The sequence below is a fragment of the Carcharodon carcharias genome, chromosome 18 (assembly GCF_017639515.1).
Source record: "Carcharodon carcharias isolate sCarCar2 chromosome 18, sCarCar2.pri, whole genome shotgun sequence".
NCBI classification, from domain to species: Eukaryota; Metazoa; Chordata; class Chondrichthyes; order Lamniformes; family Lamnidae; genus Carcharodon; species Carcharodon carcharias.
The window spans coordinates 343,856-364,938 of NC_054484.1; the positions used below are offsets into that span (position 1 = coordinate 343,856).

At 45.7% G+C, this 21,083-nt stretch overlaps 1 protein-coding gene across 2 annotated transcripts in view; it reads right to left on the bottom strand.

The window, feature by feature from the left end:
• Positions 1–20,857, bottom strand: part of LOC121290945 (ribosomal RNA processing protein 1 homolog A) — a 55,798-nt gene extending 34,941 nt beyond the window's left edge. Inside the window, exons 1-8 of one of the 2 annotated variants that reach the window (XM_041212005.1) lie at positions 20,716–20,857; positions 19,825–19,907; positions 18,696–18,753; positions 14,706–14,791; positions 13,053–13,114; positions 1,194–1,326; positions 772–836; positions 124–311 (exon numbers count right to left, since the gene is read on the bottom strand). In XM_041212005.1, coding sequence (XP_041067939.1) covers positions 124–311; positions 772–836; positions 1,194–1,326; positions 13,053–13,114; positions 14,706–14,791; positions 18,696–18,753; positions 19,825–19,907; positions 20,716–20,836 — 796 coding nt within the window. In that variant the 5' untranslated portion in view covers positions 20,837–20,857. The remainder of the gene's footprint in view (positions 1–123; positions 312–771; positions 837–1,193; positions 1,327–13,052; positions 13,115–14,705; positions 14,792–18,695; positions 18,754–19,824; positions 19,908–20,715) is intronic. The other variant, XM_041212006.1, reaches the window with a different exon arrangement.
• Between the last annotated feature and the right edge of the window lie 226 nt (positions 20,858–21,083).

Below are 21,083 nucleotides of genomic sequence, written 5' to 3' on the forward strand. Positions count from 1 at the left end.
AAGTCTCTCAGAATCTTACATACTTCAATGAGATCCCCTCTCCTCATAGACACGTCAGACAACATAGGCCCATTCATTGCCTAGACAATAAGCACCCCATTTCACATGAGAATGATTCCTCACCATTCATCTTTGGTGATGATTTCATTGCAGATGGATCTTCCTTCTCGCTGTTTGAATTCAGATCCTCACACGTACTGCTCTCCTGCTCATCGCACTGAAGCTCATTTATTAAATCCATAATAGCAAAAGGTGCCTGGTCTACAATCATTTCGAAAATTCCCTGCGAGACGACATGAAACAAAATTCGACTGCAACACAGCACAGCCAGGGACAAGAATTAGAATACGGCAACAACATACCAGACAATGGTGAAACACGGCAACACCACACCGGACCCCGATCAGGTAAACACGGTAATCACGCACCGGCTTCTGATCGGGTAAACATGGTAATCAGACTGTCGTCTCGGAAGCAGACCCTGTGTCCAGGCTCACCTGAGATTTGGTCAGTGTCCATGGAATCTGTGCCCTGGAGGGGAGCTCAAGGGAGCCCTGTTGTGCCGAACAGGAGCTCGGGGTTGTCAAACTGCCACAGGAGTGAGCTCGGAGGAACCACTCTGCTCTGGAGTGGAGCTTCAGGGTGCTGTGCCACACCACCTCAGAACAGAGCTCTGGGTTCCACTCTGCCCTGGAGGGAAGTTCGGGGGATTGTTGGGGTCACAATAACACTCACACACAGCACAGAGACTGGCGCACTACAAATACTTACTCTTTGGTTTTGGCAGCAATTCGACAGAAAGGATCAATAAACTTCAGATTCTGATCTGCAGACAGCTGAGGCAAAGCAAAGGAAAATGCTGTTACAGCGCAAAGATTGCACATTCCATTGTGTATTAGTCAGATGATTTCAATACAGCTTACAATAATCAAACCAACATTTGACCACTGGAGATGGAAATTGAATAAAGCGGGGGGCTGGAATCTTAGACAACTTCAGCTGATTAGAATTAAGCTTTCAAGTCCAAGTTCAGTTGATGTACCAGAGATCACTCAAGGGACTATACTGTTGCAGAACACTCACTGATATCACATCAGACTCTCTGGATGCTGAGAACTAGTGATTTTGACAGGATTACAGAGTCTGCAGCTCGTCAAGAAACTCCACCTCTTCAGAGATTGCATTCTCTTTACCTGCTGCGCACCGACTTTCGCCAGTTCTTGAAGGTAGATATCAATGAAATGAAAGCGTATTCCACTGGCTGCTGTGTTACTGATAGGATTCAGCACCTCGTTCATCACACAGCTTAGAAAACGGCTGACAACACTGCAAACAAAAAACACAAAGGTTCACTGTAAGAAACAAAAAGTAAATTCCATCTCCGCAGCAGTCATTCCAATCAAAACATCCAGTTTCAGTGAATTATACACAAATGACAGTCAGCTCTGTTCACTAATGAATGAGAGGTTTTCTTTTCTCCATTAGTTTTCTACAAATGGCGTTAGAATTTTCAATTGCCTGAGTTTGGTGACGCCGCAATTGCAGAGGTTACTCTTCCTATGTATCTCTTTGCTATCATGATAATGAAGGAAAAAACACCAAATTGCATCCAGAAATACTGGACTTAAAAAAAAAGACCTGAGTTTTTAAAATGCACACAAGCCACTGGCTGGAATGCTGGAGGACTCCTTAAGAGATAATGGAACCCCACCCTGTTGCCAGACAAGGTACTTCTAAAGACATCCAGAAACTAATTGCCCCCTCCGATAGAGACAATGGGACATAGTAAGAGATGAGTATCACCTCATCATGAAATCCTGTGAGCAATGCTGAGACAGATTTGTGAATTCACTTCCCACTTGGAATATACAAAGAAGGGATTAAAAATGAGCTGAAAATCTTCCCCAGTGTCTGTCTGTTGGTGGGTGTTCCAAGAGAGAACAAGTGCTGGAAGTTTGGATCAGAAGTAACAGCCACACATACTAGCCCTGCAAATCACCATTTTGCAGGTATTCTGATCTTTCTCCCTCTCTACCCAATTCAACACTACTGGAACCTCGAAACCGACGACTCGTCTAGCAGAGTCAACTCTACTGGAATCTCAAAGCACAACGGCCGCAATGCTCAATCACCTGCTCCCCACGAGTCAAGTACTGTTCCGTATTCCTTTTTTTAAATGTATATTCTGTTTCTTCAAGCTAAATTCTTACTTTTAACCTGTGTGACTGTATATGCATGTGTTTTATCCTTTCTTGCCTTTGTAAGGAACATATCTTTTTATTTCTGTTGGACTGTTGTAAAGAACATATCTTTCTATTTTCTGTTGAACTGTGGTAAAATTACAATGGCTGCAGGTTGAAAGACGTCCACTGGAACAGGATGAGAGATATATACAATGTTGCATCCTGGAACAGTGTGCCATGAAAGACAGGATGGTGCCAGAAAGGAGTTCTGGGCCAAGGGAGCTGCTTGGCAACAGCATTTTAATTGGCTCCTGACTAGGTGACCAGGGTTTGTGTTGAATAGCTCCTAGCCTGAAAGGAAAGCTCCTGGCCTGCAAACAGAAAACATCTAAAATATTTTTTCTTCATACCTCGATAACCTGCTCTCTCTCTGAAAATCACTGTCAAGAGGCAAAGGGGAAAATCACTATTAGAGACATTGAACTAAACCAGTGAACTAAATACCGAAAAGTGCTGGAAGACCACCTCGTGTCTTCAACAAGAGCTGAAAGGAATTTGGAAGACATCGATCAAAATCAACCCATCAAATCCTACACTCCGGAATTGGTGCTATTGAACTGTTTTATCCCACCCTTAAAATCCATGATTTATGTGTCTTGTGTGTATACAGGGATTTAAGAAGGGGATGGAGTTTAAGTTATGGTGTTAGAAGTTAGCAGTTCATGTTTCTTTCTTTTGCCATTGGTTAATGAGAGTTTGTTCAATAAACAGTTATTTACTTATTAAGTTTACAAACCTGGTACTTGTATTTTGTTAAACAGTTAGGTAGAATTGGGGCAATCTGGTGGTTTGATCAAACTTTTTCACATTTGTCGCAGTTCAGTGCACTATCCCCAGTGAGTCATGACACCTTTAGAAGTTAATAAACTTACTCTTGCCTTTAACCCAAGAAAGTCTGATTAAATTAGCTCCATCAAAACCAGCATAATTCGGTCTGGGGGGGAAAAAGTATCCACGAAAGGGATCCTTTGTACATTAAATCTTATGGTGACCAACATGGGGGGAGGGGGGCTGAACAAAGACAGGGACCCAGGTGATCCCTCCTCACCCGGGACACAACAATTTGGGGATAACACAACCAGACAGACACAAATTGAGGGGGTCTCAGCTAGATCAACAACTTTGGAGAACCTCACCTGGGGTGGGTCACAACATCACAACGTTGCACACACAGCCTTTGACATCAATGCCAGTGACTGAAGAGCCCCAATTATAAAAATACTGCCAATCTGTAGAATATTGCCAAAGAAATTGTCAAAGCTTTTTGTCTTGCACTTATCGGGACAAGCGCAAGAACACCAACGTCAGGGGAAGCAACAACTTTATGCTATATAAGAGTCCTGATTGGTTGACAAGTGGACTCCGATTGGTAAAGGAGTTGCCATGGAGAATGCACCAGTTAACAGAGACTGACAGTTAACCCCCAAGCATTGTTTGAAATTTAAACCAGACTAATTGGTCAAGGCATTACCTTGAGGAATGAACCAGCAAATGGCTATCACTTATTTTGTTTAGCTGAAACAGGTGCAATGTGTATACATGTTGCCTGTCTGTATAGGGCCCTGTGTATTAATATATGTAGCTTCTAGTACATGCAAATGCGCCACACTGTGAGCATGACTGAATCTTAAATTGGTTGCCAGCATAGTTTTTAGCACATTGTGGATTATTTTGCAAATGTTGTCCAATCGCGGAATCACATCTAATGTTGGACACTCTGCTTTGAGTTTTACAAGCACAGGCTGGTTGGATACAGTCTGTGACTTGCCAGCTGCGATCAGCGGAAGGGACATGCCATTTGATACGGTCCACCAGTCTTTGAAACGTACAGCCTACATACCTAGCATCACACTGTCGCTGAAATTCATATACCACATCACTCATTTATGTGACGGGCAGAAGGTCTTTTTGGCTTGACAGCAGCATCCTGTTAGTGGCGAATACCACTCATGTTACTGCTGCATAGTAGCAGCTTGAAACAGCTGGGTTCACCTGTTGCTCAAAGTTTTGAGATACCTTGCCCTTCCAGAATAATCTGAGGTTGACTGGGCACTTTTCAGGGCAGAAAGTGACAGCCTTATGCTTGTTCATGAGTTTGATCTGATCAGGGTAGCTATTACCCTGCAGGATGCCTCTGATGCCCCTATTTCAGCATCAAGTTTTCATGGTGAGCAAATGGCTCAGGTCCTATTTACGAGGTTGCCGATAAGACCAATCTTACAGCATGTGGAACTGTAAGAATCCCAACGTGTGTATTGACCAGTGAAAGTAGGTTTGCGGTAGACCGGGGTGGAGGGCCCCCTGACAGATTTCTTAACTAGTACGTCAGGGAAAGGGAGCTCATTTGACTGCTCCATTTCATAGGTGAATGGGCACAGGATGGAGCCCATTAAAACATGCAAGGAAATTATTACATGTTGTTACAGATTTAAATATAGCAAACTTATCATCACGGTACTCCAGTCTGCAGTGGAGTGCTGTGCTTGGCTGCAGCAGTGCTTTGGTTAGAATTTGGTGACTGAGGGGGCTCAGTGAGGAGGGAGGAGGTGCTCCTCTCCTTTTCTACCTTTCCTCAAAAAGAGCAGTAGCCTTGGTAAGTAGGACCTGGTGAGTAAATTAGAAAAGTGTAATAATTTTTAAACAAGTTGCTATACTTGCATTTAACCAAGAAGCATCAGAAATAAGAGAAATTTAGGCCCAATATAATAAAGTAATATAAATAACCGGAAGTAGATTAAAGTTAACGTAAGGGAAGTAGAGTTAAGACATGGCAGGGCAGCTCAGTCAAGTGAAATGCGTGTCCTGTAATATGTGCGAAGTCATGGGCGCTACCAGTATCCTAGACGACCACATGTGCAGGAAGGGCCGTCAGCTGCAGAAACTTGAGCTCCAGGTTTCACAGCTCGGGCAGTGGCTGAGAGCTACATGGGATAGAAAATTCAGAGAAGTGGTCGCACTGCAGCTTAAAGACCTCAAGACAGAGAAGGAATGGGTGACCACCAGGCAGTCCAAGAGGCGTAGGCAGCGAGTGCAGGAGTCCCCACTGGTCCCGCTCACAAATCGTTATTCCGTTTTGGAGACTGGTGAGGGTGCTGGTTCTGCAGACGAGTGCAGTCAGAGGCAGGTTTGTGGCAGCATGAGGGGAGGAAGAAGAAAGGAAGTGCAATAGTGATAGGGGATTCGAAGGTTAAGGGAACAGGCAGACATTTCTCAGAGTCATAGAGGTCCACAGCACAGAAAAAGGCCCTTCGGCCCATCGAGTCTGCACTGGACAAACAAGTACCTAACTATTCTAATCCCATTTTCCAGCACAATGCCCATAGCCCTGTATGTCATGGCATCGCAAGTGCACATCCAAATACTTCTTAAATGTTATGAGGGTTTCTGCCTCTACCACCCTTTCAGGCAGTGAGTTCCAGATTCCCACCACCCTCTGGGTGAAAAAATTCTTCCTCACATCCCCTCTAAACCTCCTGCCCCTTACCTTAAATCTTTGCCCCCTGGTTATTGATCCCTCCACCAAGGGGAAAAATTCCTTCCTGTCGACCCTATTTATGCCTCATATAATTTTATACACCTCAATCATGTTCCCCCCTCAATCTCCTCTGCTCCAGGGAAAATAACCCCAGTCTATCCAATCTCTCCTCATAACTAAAACTCTCCAGCCCAGGCAACATCCTAGTAAATCTCCTCTGCTCTCTCTCTAGTGCAATCACAAATTCCTATAATGCGGATTCCAGAACTGCACACAATACTCTAGCTGTGGCCTAACCAGTGTTTTATACAGTTCCAGCATAACCTCCCTGCTCTTACATTCTATGCCTCGGCTAATAAGTATCCCATATGACTTCTTAACCACCTTATCTACCTGATCTGCTACCGTAAGGGACTAGTAGACATGCACACCAAGGTCCCTCTGATCCTTGGTACTTACCAGGGTCCTACCATTCATCATGCATTCCCGTGCCTTGTTTGTCCTGCCGAAGTGCATCACCTCACACTTATCCGGATTAAATTCCATTTGCCACTGATCAGCCCATCTATATCCTCCTGTCATCTAAGCCTATCCTCCTCACTGTTTAGCACCACAACAATTTTCATGTCATCCGTGAACTTAAAGATGAACCCTCCTACATTCAAGTCTAAATCGTTTATATATACCACAAACAGTAAGGGATCCAACACCGATCCCTGTGGAACCCCACTGGACACAGGCATCCATTCACAAAAACAGCCCTCGACCATCACCCTCTGCTTCCTGCCACTCAGCCAATTCTGGATCCAATTTGCCAAATTACCTTGGATCCCATAGGCTCTTACCTTTGTTATCAGTCTCCCATGCGAGACCTTATCAAAGGCCTTGCTGAAGTCCAAGTAGACTAAGTCAAATGCATTGCCCTCATCTACACACGTGGCCACCTCTTCGAAAAATTCAATCAAATTGGTCAGACGTGACCTCCTCTTAACAAAACCATGCTGACTGTCCTTGATTAATCCCTGCTTCTTCAAGTGTAGATTAATTCTGTCCCTCAGAATTGCTTCCAATAGTTTCCTCACCACTGAGGTTAGACTGACTGGCCTGTAGTTCTCTGGTTTATCCCTTCCTCCCTTTTTGAATAACAGTACCACATTGGCCAGTCCTCTAGCACCTCCCCTGTGGCCAGAGAGGTATTGAAAATTATTGCCAGCACCCCTGCTATCTCCTCCCTTGCCTCACTCAACAGCCCAGGATACATTTCATCCGGGCCTGGAGAGTTATCTACTTTTAAGCCTGCCAGACCACTTAGAACCTCCTCCCCTTCAATGTTAATTTCTTTAATTATATCACGGTACTTCTGCCTGATTTCCATATCCACATCGTCCCTCTCACTTGTGAACACCAACACAAAGTATTCATTTTGAACCCTACCTACATCTTCCAGCTCCGCACACAAATTACTACTATGATCCTGAATGGGCCCTACTCTTTCCCTAGTTATCCTCTTACTCTTAATGTACTTGTAAAATAACTTGGATTTTCCTTTATGTTATCTGCCAATGTTTTTTCATGCCCCCTTTTTGCTCTCCTAATTTCCTCTTTAAGTTCCCCCCACACATTCTATACTTTCCAGGGTTTCCGCTGTTTTGTGCCCTCGGTGTCTGACATAAGCCTCCTTTTTCTCTTTAATCAATCCTATATATCCTCGACATCCAGGGTTCCCTGGGTTTGTTGGTCCCACCCTTTATCTTTACTGGAATACGTTGGCCCTGTGCTCGCCCCACTGCTCTGACGCAGATTTACCTAAAAGTAGCTGCTCCCAGTCCACTCTGCCTTTCCCCAATTTAGAACCCTGATTTCTGGCCCATTCTTGTCCTTTTCCATAACAACCTTGAATCTAACGGAGTTGTGATCACTATCTGCAAAATGCTCTCCCATTGATACCTCTACCACTTGCCCAGCTTCATTCCCTAAAATTAAGTCCAGGACCGCCCCCTTCTCTTGTAGGATCTTCTACGTACTGGCTTAAAAAGCTCTCCTGGATGCATTTTAAGAATTCCGCTCCCTCTAAACCTATCACACTATGACTAACCCAGTTAATGTTGGGGAAGGTGAAATCCCCCACTATTACTACCTTATTATTTTTACACTTCTCTGAAATTTGCCTACATATCTGCTCTTCTATTTCTCTCTGACTGTTTGGGGGCCTATAGTACACTCCCAACAATGTGATTCCTCCTTTTTTGTTTTTCAGTTCTACCCATATGGCTTCATTTGATTAGCCTACTAAGATGTCATACCTCCTCACTGCTGCAATTGATTCCTTGATCAATATTGCAATACCCCATCCTCTTTTACCTCCTTCACTGTCTTGCCTGAAGACCCTATATCCTGGAATATTGAGCTGCCAATTCTGCCCCTCTCCAAACCATGTCTCTGTGACAGCAATGACATCATACTTCCATGTGTTAATCTGTGCCCTTAACTCATCTGCCTTATTTGTCAGACTCCTTGCATTAAAATAAATACCATCCAACCGTGCCAAACTCCCTTGTGCCTTAACTGGCCAACAATTTCTATGCCTTCCAGACTCACTTGCTCTCTCTTCTAATTTTGGCTGTGCATTTCCCCTGCTGAAGCTCCTCTCAGGATCCCATCCCCCTGCCAAGTTAGTTTAAACCCTCCCCAATAGCACTAGCAAACCTCCCCACAAGGATGTTGGTCCCATTCCAGTTCAGGTGCAGCCCATCTGCCTTATACAGGTCTCACTGCCTCCAGAAATGTTCCCAATGTCCAGAAATCTAAAGCCCTCCCTCCTGCACCATCTCTCCAGCCACACATTCATCTGGACTAATCTCTTATTTCTATACTCACTAGCGTGTGCACCAGAAGTAATCCAGAGATGACTACCTTTGAGGTCCTGTTTTTTAATCTGTTTCCTCGCTCCCTAAATTCTGCTTGCAGGACCTCATCCCTCTTCCTACCTATGTCGTTGTAACAATATGTACCATGATCTCCGTGGCTACACTCCCCAGAGGAACCGTCACCCTCGCTGTTTTCCAACACGGAAAAACGGTTCTTGAGCGAGATGCACCCTGGGGATTTCCTGACTACCTGCCTGACACCTTTCTTCTGACTAATGGTCACCCATTCCTTCTCTGTCAGCACTTCCATAAGCTGTGGGGTGACCATATCTTAAAACATGCTATCCATGAAACTCTCAGCCTCGCGGATGTACCTCAGAGTCTCCAGCTGCTGCTCAGGCTCCGAAACTCAGAGCTCAAGTAGCTGCAGCTGGTGGCACTTCCTGCACACGTGGTCAAGTCAGAGCACAAGGAGCATCTAGGACTTCCCACATGTTGCAGGCAGTACATAACACGGGACTGAGCTGCCCTGCCATGCATCTCATTGGAAAAAAAGCCCTCCAAGTTAAATACAGTAAAAAAACGTAGCCATAGGCTTAACTCCAGGATGGTGTGTTGCCTCCCTGGTTCCAGGGTCAAAGATGTCACAGAGCAGCTGCAGGACATTCCTCTGGGGGTGGGTGAACAGCCAGAGGTCACGGTCCACATTGCTACCAATAACTTAGGTAGGAAGGGGGATGTGGTCCTGCAATCAGAATTTAGGGAGCTAGGTAGAAAATTAGTAAGCAGGACCCCTAAAGTAGTAATCTCTGGATTGCTCCCAGTGCCACGTCCAAGCGAGTACAAAAATAATAAGACAGGGCTTTAGCTTCATGGGACACTGGGACTGGCTCGGGGGGAGATGGCACCTGTATAAGTCGGATGGGTTGCATCTGAACAGAGCAGGGACTGAGGTCCTTGCGGGTCATTTTGCTAGTGCTGTTGGGGAGGTTTAAGCTAACTTAGCAGGGATGTGAGAACCAAGAGAAAATATCAGCAAGTGATACCAGGGTGCACGGAATGCTGGGAGAGGCAGATAGCACTAAAATAGAGAATAGTAAGTTAATAGATGGAGTCAGAGTAAGGGAGCAAGTAATGAAGTCTAAATCAGGGTTGCACTGCTTTTAGTGAAAGCATACATTATAGTTAATAAAATTGGAATGTTACAGGTACAGATTGCCTTGTGGGATTATGAAGTTTCTGGGTGCTAAATATTCCTGGTTACAAGGAGTTCAGAAAGAATAGGAAAGGGAAAAAAGGAGGGTGGTGTTTATGGTTAAGGAGAGTATTGCACTACTGGAGAAAGAGGATGTGTCAGAGGATTCAAGGACAAAATCAATTTGGCTAAAGCTAAGGAACAAGAAGGGCACAATTACATTGCTCGGTGTAATATATAGACCACCAGCTAATGGGAAGGATACAAAGGAACAAATCTGCAAGGAAATTACAGAGAGGTGTAAACATCGTAGTTATAATGCGGGACTTTAATTACCTGTATATAGACTGGGATAGTGGAGTGAGAGAGGCAGTGAGGGACAAACATTCCTAGGTTGTGTTCAGGAGAATTTCCTACAGCAGTATGCGTCTAGTTCAACAAGAAAGGAGGCACTGCTAAACCTGGTTCTTGGGAATGAGGTGGGCCAAGTAGATAAAGTGACAGTGGGGGAATATTTATGGGACAGTGATCATTGTATCACAAAGGAGACAGAAATTAAGTTAAACAAGAAAAAGTGTGCTTACGACAGGTGTCAGGTAGCAAATACAATTGAGAATCAAGCTGAATACAGAAGGTTCAGAAGGGATGTGAAAAAGCAAATACAAGAAGCAAAGAGGGACTGTGAAAAAAGACTGGCAGCTAACATAAAAGGAAATCCTGAAGTATTCTATCAGCACATCAATGGTAAAAGGAGTAGGGCCAATTAGGGACCAAATTTACACAGAGGCAAGTGACATGGCTGAGGTGAATACTTTGCATCTGTCTTTACCTACGAGGCAGATGCTGCCCAGGCCATGGTGACAGAGAAGGAAACTCAGTCACTAGAAACGTTTAAAATTGATAAGGAGGAGATAATGGATAAGCTGTTGGTACTTAAATTTAATAAGGCATCAGGACTGGATAAGAAGCATCCAAGAATATTGAAGGAAGAGAGTGTGGAAACCACAGAGACACTGGCAATAATCTTTCAATGTTCCCTGGATTTGGGGGAGGTGCCGGAGGGCTGGAGAATTGCAAACATTATGTCCTTGTTCAAAAACGTTGTGAAGATCTGCCCTGCAATTACAGACCAGTCAGTTTAACTTCGGTAGCGGGGAAACTTATAGACTCAGCTGTTTACAGCACAGAAGGAGGCCATTCAGCCCATCGTGTCCGCACCGGTCAACAAAGATCTGACTACACTAATCCCATTTTCCAGTGCTTTATCTAGAGCCCTGGAGGCTTTGGCAATGCAGTGAATATCTAAATAACATCTAACTTCTGGAAACAATTATTCGGGATAGAATTAATAGTCACATGGAAAAATGTAGATTGATTTGGAAGAGTCAGCATGGATTTGTTAAAGGAAAATCATGTCTAACTAACTTGGACTTTTTGAAGAGGTAACAGAGTTGGTTGATGAGGACAAGGCCCTTGATGTACACAGTGCCACACAACAGACTGGAGGTTCCATGGAATAAAAGGGGCAGCAGCAACACAAACACAAAATTGGCTGAGGGATAGGAAACAGAGTAATGGTTATTGGGTATTTTTCGGGCTGGAGGAAGGTTTGTAGCCGAGTTCCCCTGTGAGGACAACAGTGTAGAACTTCAAAAAGACACTGACACATTGGTGGAGTGGGCAGAAAAGGTGGCAGATAAAGTTCAATGTGGGGAAGTGTAAGGTGATGCATTTCAGTACAAAGAACACGGAGAATCAGTATAAAATAAAGGATACTATTCTAAAGGGTGTGCAGGGGCAGAGGCACCTGAGTGTATATGTACATAAGTCATTAAAAGGTGGCAGGGCAGGTAGAGAGAGCTGTTTCTAAAGCATACAGTATTCTAGACTTCATTAATAGGGGCATAGAGTACAAAACCAGGGAGGTTATGATGAATTTACATAAGACACTGGTTAGACTTCAGCTGGAGTAGTGTGTGCAGTTCTGGGCACCACACTATAGGAAGGATGTGAACGCATTGGAGAGAGTGCAGAAGGGGTTTATGAGAATGGTTCCAGGGATGAGGCACTTCAGTTATGAGGAAAAATTGGAGAGGTTGGGGCTGTTTTCCTTGGAGAGGAGATTTGATAGAAGTTTTCAAAATCATGAGGGGTCCGGACACCCTAGGTCGGGTGAAACCGTTCCCACTCGTAAACGGATCGAGATCCAGAGGACACTGTTTTAAAGTGTTTTCAAAAGAAGCAAATGTGAGGTGAGAATAAACTTTTTCACACAGCGAGTAGTTAGGGTTTGGAATGCACTGCCTGGAAGTGTGGCAAAGGCAAGTTCAATCGAGGCATTCAAGAGGGCATTAGATAATTATCTAAATAGAAACAATGTGCAGGGTTACGGGGAAAGGACAGGGGATTGGCACAAAGTTAAAATGCTCAGAGCCAGTGCAGAGATGATGGCCAAATGGCTTCCTTCTACACTGTAACAATTCTGTGATCTACATATTAGAAATATGCAAGGGGTAGGATGTCATTCCATTGTCATTAAGGTGTCATTCCATTGAAGACATGTTTTTCATGGAATCCAACAAAGACGTTCTGCACCATTAACTGGTGTGTTCTCTATGGCAATCACAGTGGGATTGTGTGTGTCATTACCACGTGTAACCAGACTTCTGCCAACCAATCAGCACTCTCTTCTCATACAGTATAACCTTATTGTTTCCCCTGACATTAATATTTCTTGCGATTGTCCTGATGAGTGCAAGACGAAAAGCTTTGACAAAATGCCTCTTTTTTCAGTAATACTCAATTTTTGTGCTACCAAACAACTATCTGTAGAAAAGCTGAAACAGAGTTATGGAATGCTGTCTGGATCAGAGTGACATGTTTGCCCTCTGGGAACAACCCAAATAATATAAGACTCTGCTGACAAGGGTACATTGATTGTTAACCAGATGCCAAACATGTTCACATGAGCTTATACTACACAAATTCCATGCATGCAGCATTATTTTGGCCTCTGAAATAACTGATCATCAGCACTGCCAGAGAAGAGGGCACAGGCCAGTGGCAGACGTGCAAACCCACACTGGCACCAGCCAACGGGCACATACCAATGAAGCCAGCAATGAGAGAAACTGCATATGCACTGGTTGACAGTGAGAGTTGAGCGCACAAGCAAAACTGTTCATGCTGCCTGGCCAATTGGCATCAGGAATTAGCGTTTTCAGTTTCTGTGCAAAACCACTGCCTGGAGGATCGTTTAAAGTTCTACTCACCTGTCATCCCAACTCATGCTCTTCAATTCCTCCAGAAACTGCCTCAGCACCAAGCGGATAAGCTGTGGGGAAAGGGGAAAGGGCATAGCATCAATAACAGTTACAATTCTCCATTCAGTTTAACCTCCTTCACTTTTAACACGGCTTCCCCAGTGGATCAGCTCAGAGTATCACTGCTTTATATGGAGCTGAATCAAAAATCGGAACATTCCTGGATTTAATCCTGGATCACTGCTGACTTACCCCACCTCAACTGAACTGGACTAGCCATATAAATATTGTGGCTACAACAACAGAGGCTAGGAATCCTGCGGTGAGTAACCCACCTCCTGACTCCCCAAAGCATGTCACCATTTACAAGGCACAAGTCAGGAGTGTGATGGAATACTCTCCACTTGCCTGGATGAGTGCAGCTCCCACAAAACTCAAGAAGCTTGACACCATCCAGGACAAAGCAGCCTGCTTGATTGGCATCACATCCACAAACATTCACTCCCTCTGCCACCGACACACAGTAGCAGCAGTGTGTGTACCATCTACAAGATGCACTGCAGGAATTCACCAAGGTTCCTTAGACAGCACCTTCCAACCCACGAGCACTACCATCTGGCAGTAGATAGATGGGAACACCACCACCTGGAAGTTCCCCTCCAAGTCATGCAAAATCCTGACTTGGAAATGTATCGCCGTTTCTTCACTGTCGCTGGGTCAAAGCCCTGGAACTCTCTCCCTAACAGCACTGTGGGTGTACCTACACCACATGGACTGCAGCGGTTCAAGAAGGCAGCTCACCACCACCTTCAAGGCCAATTAGGGATGGGCAATAAATGTTGGCCCAGCCAACAAAGCCCACACCCCATGAATGAACAAGGGCAAAGCAGCAAAATCACAGCTGGGATCCTGCTCATTACTCACCAGTGGCTGCTCCTGGACCTCAGCTGAGATGGGATCAGACCCAGATATGATAACGTTCTATCACAGGATAGCAAACCAAATTTCAAAGAATGGCCAATGAAGAGAGGTAGCAGCTTTGGAACTGTATCAGAGCAGGAATCTGTGCTTTCAGGAGATAAATGTTAGGGCTCAGGGGAGTTGGGGGAAATGGAGCAAATTTACACCTTGCCCTTTCACACAATTAAATCAGTTTTGGAGGTTGCGGTTGAAGTGCATTTGGGATAATGAGGGGGAACCAGGTAACAGGCTGGCAGGAAACACAACTGCTCCCAGCCTGAGATACACTGAGAAAATTCAGAACCAAAAAGTTACCCTGACCTAGGGAGCAAACCTTCACACACAGAATGGTGGTGTCTGCTTAGGGAGGAGCCCCACCAAGCAAATTCTCCCACCTACAACTTCCCTCTGAATAGCAGCATCACATCAGCAGCAGTCTGGACAGTCTAACAGAACATCAGTTAATCTGCATTTGATAGAAGCACTCCCTCAGTATTACACATATGTCAGCCTAGATTATGGCTCATCTTCAGTCTGAGTTGGGAGGAAAGGATAGCGCTACTTTTAGAGACACATTTCTCAGGGTTGCCTTTCTCATTGCTAGAAGTCATGGAGCTGAATAACCAACATCCGCGGATATCCTGGGTGTCAGTACAACGGTTGTCTGAGCCCAAGCATCAGGGAAAAGAAACTAAATCTCACCATGTAGAATTTATCCAGCCGAAGACGATCGATTCCATTCCACTCACGATTCATTGTCTGAAAGAATGTCTCCATAAACAGGAACTCTGGAGCAGGGTAAAAAATAAGACTGCTCAGTTTATCCGTGTTAAATCAGGGATTACAACAGAGCCCACTGGAGATATACACAGGTTGGCAAGCTTCAGTATTCTGACTGCATCAGTCCTTGCAGCTGCCAGTGCTTAGAGACCTCCTCACCCCTGCACTCATTCAGCTTCATCCTTGGAACTTCACCCTGCTCCTCCCCAGCCACCGACCATGCTACATGGATTTCCTTACCAACATCCTTTTAGCTCAGTTAAAAAGGGTTCACTTCCTCTAATCCAAGATCACAAAGACCAAAGGTCACTTCCAATTATTGAATTGTTTCACTAGGGACATAGAGGGGGGCTTCAAACTAAATTGTGGGGGAGGAGGCGGTTCATGTGATGGGAGATTTGGAAAGTTGAAGAGGAAGCACAAGGCAATAGTGCAGGGTAGTGACATGGGTAATGATAACCAGAGCTTGACAGGAAGGGACAGAGGGCACATATATAAGTGGACACCAGCAAACAAGGACAAGACAGAATTAAAGGCTCTTTAAAGAATGCACACAGCTTTCATAGCAAGATGGATGATACCACAAATAGAAATAAATAAGTATGATATAACCATTAGAGACATGGTTGTAGAGTGATCACATCTGAACATTCAAGGGCATTTGACATTTCAAAAGGATAGGAAGAAAGTAAAAGGAGATGGGGTAGCTCTGTAAATAAAGGATATCTGTACATTAGTGAGAAATAATCTTGGCTCGCCAGATCAAGGTATAGAATCAGCTTCTGTGAAGATAAGAAATAGCAAAGGAAAGTCACTGGTGGGAGCAGTTTACAAGCCCCCTATTAGTAGCTGCACTGTAGGATAGAGAATACATCAGGAAATAATGGGGGCTTGTAAAAATCATGAGCAATTTAATTTCATATAGACTGGACAAATCAATGGCAACAGTAATGGGAGGATGAGTTGATAGGGTCTATTCGGGACAGTTTCTTAGAACTATGTGTAATGAGACAGGATTAATTCATGGTAAAGGATCCTCTCAGTAAGAGTGATCATAACATGATAGGATTTTACATTGTGAGAATGGTGGACCTGAAACCAAAGTCAAAACTTATAGGCAATTACAAGGTTATGAAGACAGAACAAAAACAAAAATAAAAATATCTGGAAAAACTCAGCAGGTCTGACAGCATCTGTGGAGAGGAACACAGTTAACGTTTCGAGTCCGTATGACTCTTCAACAGAACTAAGTAAAAATAGAAAAGAGGTGAAATATAAGCTGGTTTAAGGGGGGGGGGGGTGGGACAAGTAGAGCTGGAAAGAGGGAGAGTGATAGGTGGAGATTGCCAAAAGATGTCATAGACAAAAGGACAAAGAGGTTTTGATGATGGTGATATTAGCTAAGAAATGTGCTAATAGGTGACATTAAGGGTAGAAAGCAGGACGAGCAAGGTACAGATAGCCCTAGTGGGGGTGGGGAAGGGATCGAAATAGGCTAAAAGGTAAAACAATGGATGGAAATACATTAAAAATAATGGAAATAGGTGGGAAAAGAAAAACCTATATAAATTATTGGAAAAAAACGGGGGGGAGGGCTCGGAAAGAGGGTGGGGATGGAGGAGAGAGTTCATGATCTAAAGTTTTTTGAACTCAATATTCAGTCTGGAAGGCTGTAATGTGCCTAGTCGGAAGATGAGGTGCTGTTCCTCCAGTTTGTGTTGAGCTTCACTGGAACAATGCAGCAGGCCAAGGATGGACATGTGGAAGTTCTGTCGAAGGGTCATGAGGACTCGAAACGTCAACTCTTTTCTTCTCCGCCGATGCTGCCAGACCTGCTGAGTTTTTCCAGGTAATTCTGTTTTTGTTATGGACATGTGGGCAAGGAGAGCAGGGTGGAGTGTTGAAATGGCAAGTGACAGGGAGGTCTGGGTCATGCTTGCGGACAGACCGCAGGTGTTCTGCAAAGCGGTTGCCCAGTCTGCGTTTGGTCTCTCCAATATAGAGGAAACCACATTGGGAGCAGCAAGTGCAGTAGACTAAATTGAGGGAACTGCAAGTGAAATGCTGCTTCACTTGAAAGGAGTGTTTGGGCCCTTGGACGGTGAGGAGAGGGGAAGTGAAGGGGCAGGTGTTGCACCTTCTGCGGTTGCATGGGAAGGTGCCATGGGAGGGGGTTGAGGTGTAGGGGGTGATGGAGGAGCGAACCAGGGTGTCCCGGAGGGAACGATCCCTGTGGAATGCCGCCGGGGTGGTGAAGGGAAGATGTGTTTGGTGGTGGCATCATGCTGGAGTTGGCGGAAATGGCGGAGGATGATCCTTTGAATGCGGAGGCTGGTGGGGTGATAAGTGAGGACAAGGGGACCCTATCATGGTTCTGGGAGGGAGAGGAAGGTGTGAGGGTGGATGCGCGGGAGATGGGCCGGACACGGTTGAGGGCCCTGTCAACCACTATGGGTGGAAAAACTCGGTTAAGGAAGAAGACATGTCAGTGGAACTGATTTTGAAAGTGGCAGCATCAGAACAGATGCGACAGAGGCGAAGGAACTGAAAGAATGGGATGGAGTCCTTACAGGAAGCGGGGTGTGAGGAGCTGTAGTCGAGGTAGCTGTGGGAGTCGGTAGGGTGGAATGGATATTGGTGGACAGTCTATCACCAGAAATTGAGACAGAGAGGTCAAGAAAGGGAAGGGAAGTGTCAGAGATGGACCATGTGAAAATGATGGAGGGCTGGAAATTGGAAGCAAAATTAATAAACTTTTCCAGGTCCAGATGAGAGCATGAATCAGCACCGAAGCAGTCACTGATGTACCGGCAAAAGAGTTGTGGGAGGGGGCCGGAGTAGGATTGGAACAAGGAATGTTCCACATAGCCCATAAAGAGACAGAATTGAATTATAAATTATAATTTAAAGAGACAGAATTATGAAGACAGAATTGGCTAAAGTGGACTGGGAAAATAGGTTAAAAGATGAACAGTGGCAGACATTCAAGGAGACATTTCATAAAGAAGCTAGATTCAGTTGCTTGGTCAATGCTGAAAAGTGAGATGCTGTTGAAGCTTTCCTGTCTTGCACTCAACAGAATAGCAAATTATCACATCAATTTATACTACAGGAGAAAAGGATGCTGATTGATTGGCAAGTCGATTCCGATTGGCCAAGACATTGCTATGGAGAAACTAATGGGGAACTATTGGCTCCCTATGTATGCTTCTGGGTAATTCAAAAAAGGCACACGGCATAAACATATTTCTTGTTTGCAGAGAACAGGTCCTCATCTATATCACTTTAAGCAAAGCACAAAGGTATACGTTATGAATTTGTCTGATTTTCTTAAATTGGTTGCTGGTGTAGCTATTAGTGCATTTTTCCTGATGTACCTTTGTATCTGCTATTCCATGTGTAATTTACAGTTCATACAGACCGTTATTTGCCTGTTATTTCATGTGTAATTTGTGTTGGCTCTGATTTGTGTTCAAGTAAAAGCTACAAAAAACAAAATCTTATTGATAATATCTTTATTTGGGAGTCATTTAAGTAAAGTTGGCTGTTTCCGTTTATGATTTCCCCTCAGGGATCGCAATATAGTTCGGGGTCAGGATAGTATGCAACTTAGAAGGAATTGTGCAGGCGATGGTGTTCCCATACTTTTGCAGCCCCTGTCCTCCTAGGTGGGAGAGGTCACGAGGCCTCCAAATATCCTTAACCCCACTTACCCACCTATTCCCCATTTCCCTAAACCCTATCTTCTCCCCAAGAATGCAGCTAATTGACTCAACACCATTCTTAGTCTGCTTCAGCAGCCTTCCTTCCATGGTAATCTATCCGATACACTTAACCCCTCACCCACCCCACCAATACACAATTAATAACTTGTGTCTCTGGAACATGATATTGGGAGACCAAACAACTTACTAGCATCCAGATTCTTGAACGTGTGTATGAGTTGGGAAATGGAGTTGGCCAGTTCTTCCTGTAACAAACAGCAGAGGTTTTAATGATTAAACCACAAGTGCTGAAAACTCTGAATTCATGATCAACCTTGTGCTTGTCAAGGTGAAGAGTAAGAAGGTACGTACTCATAGTCTGCAGGAGGAGCCCCAATGCTGTTACTAATTACAGCCCCGTCACAACCGGGTTCCCATCGTATATATGTCCTCAGACCCAGCAGTGTCACTCACCCCTGCTAGCTCATGTTCATTTCTCTTATGGTCTGGAATGTCCCATTTACTGGCCAATTGTGAGGCAAACAACAAGAAAAGCTTCAAATAGAGAATCCTTGATTTAATCCCCAGTTCAAAACCAGGCAAGTCAGGGGGCACCAACAGAACACAACCACAGCGAGAGAGAAAAGTGATTTCTTAGGTGAAAGGACACTTTGGGCTCACTGTCTGCTCCCTGCTGTTTGGCAGTATTGATCCACTGAGTCCAGGGCTGTCCTGCCAGCTCCTCCGGACTGGGTCTCCTGCCGAGGGTAGGCCATTTGGCCCCTCGAGCCTGCTCCACCATTCACTTTCTTTCTTTCCACTTTCCTGTCTGGGTCCATAACCATTTACTCATTTGTAGATCAAAAATCTGTCAAACTGAGTCTTGAATATATTCAGGGACTCAGTGCTCCCTGGGGAAGAGATTTCCACAGACTAACGACCCTGAGAAAAAAAATTCTCCTCATTTCAGTTTTAAATGGGAGAATGCTTATTTTTAAAATGTGTCATCTAGTTCTAGATTCTGACACAAGGGCAACAATCAACTCAGCATCTACCCAATCAAATCCCCACAAAATCTTATGTTTCAATTAAGATCACTCCTTTATTCTAAACTCCAGTGAGTATTGGCTCATCACATTTGACCATTCCTCAAGAAAGCCCCTTCATCCCAAGGAATCGTGAACTGCTTTTATTGCAATTATATCCTTTCTTGAGCAAAGAGACCAAACTGTACACAGTACCTCACAAGGGGAGTTCATAACCCCAAACACCATTTCTGCAACTCCATTGGGGATTGACGAATAGTTTGGGAACCCCCTGCTGGAACAATTCCTTACCTGTAACAGAGGTTTGTCTTGCATCCACATGCAGTAGAAGATACCCTTCCATATCTTCAGTAACTCATCCTGGCTGAAACCACCTAAAAAAGAAAACAGAACATGAATACATCTTGACCCGAGTGTGAGGGAGTTTGGGGTGATCACAAACATCCAAATCAAGAGTAGGCCACTGAGCCCCTCAAGCCTGTTCCGCCATTGAGTAAAATCACGGCTGTTCGGAAAGTAACTTCAACACCACGTTCCAACCTACACCCGATAACCTATCGACCTCTATCTCTCCCCACCTCCATCCCCGGCCCCCTCCGCTACCCTGCCCCTGCCGGCCCCCTCCGCTCCCCTCCCTTCCTCACCATTCCTCCATCCCTCCCCAACCCCCCTCACATCCCTCCCCACCCTCCAACCCCGGCACCCCCTCCCTCTGACACCCTCCTCTCCCTCCCGAGCACACCCCTCCCCTCCACCCTCAGCCATCTCCCCTCTGCCCTCACCCCTCACCCCTCATCCACCTCCCCACTCCTCCCCCACTCCCACCCTCCTCCCCCACTCCCTCCCTCACCCTCCTCCCCCACTCCCTCCCTCACCCTCCTCCCCCACTCCCTCCCTCATCCCACTCCCCCGACTCCCCCACTCCCTCCCTCACCCCACACCCCCCCTCCCCACTCCCTCCCCTCGTCCCCCTCCTCCCTCCCCTCCCATCCTCCCCCCACCCTCCCCTCCTCCCCCCATTCCCTCCACCACTCCCCTTCCTCCCTCCCCCACTCCCTCCACCTCCTCCCTCCCCTCCACCTCCTCTCCCCTCTCCATTCCCTCCTCCCCCGATAACCCACGTGTGAACCCGTTCCCCGGTTAGGCCCTGGGTCTGTGCCCGAGGCCCCAGGCTGCCTTTACCTGAGAGCCGCTGCGAGCGGGCGCTGAGATAGCGGCGGAGTTTGCGGACGGCTCGATCCCGAAAGCGCTTTTCGTTGGAGGCCAAACGCTGGGCGAACTGGATCTCGGCAGCGGCCGCCATTACCCGCTGAGGAATCCTGGGAAAGAGGAGGACTGGCTAACCGCGCATGCGCGCTGTCGTCATCGCGCGTTTCCAGGGACCATGGTAACGACCCCCTCCACACTGCCCCCTCCATCCCCCCTCACACCCCATCCCCCACCCCCTCCCCCCTCACTATCCCCCACACTCCCCCCCACACACCCCCCTCCCCCTCCACACACCCCCCTCCCCCTCACTATCCCCCCTCCCCCCTCACTATCCCCCACAC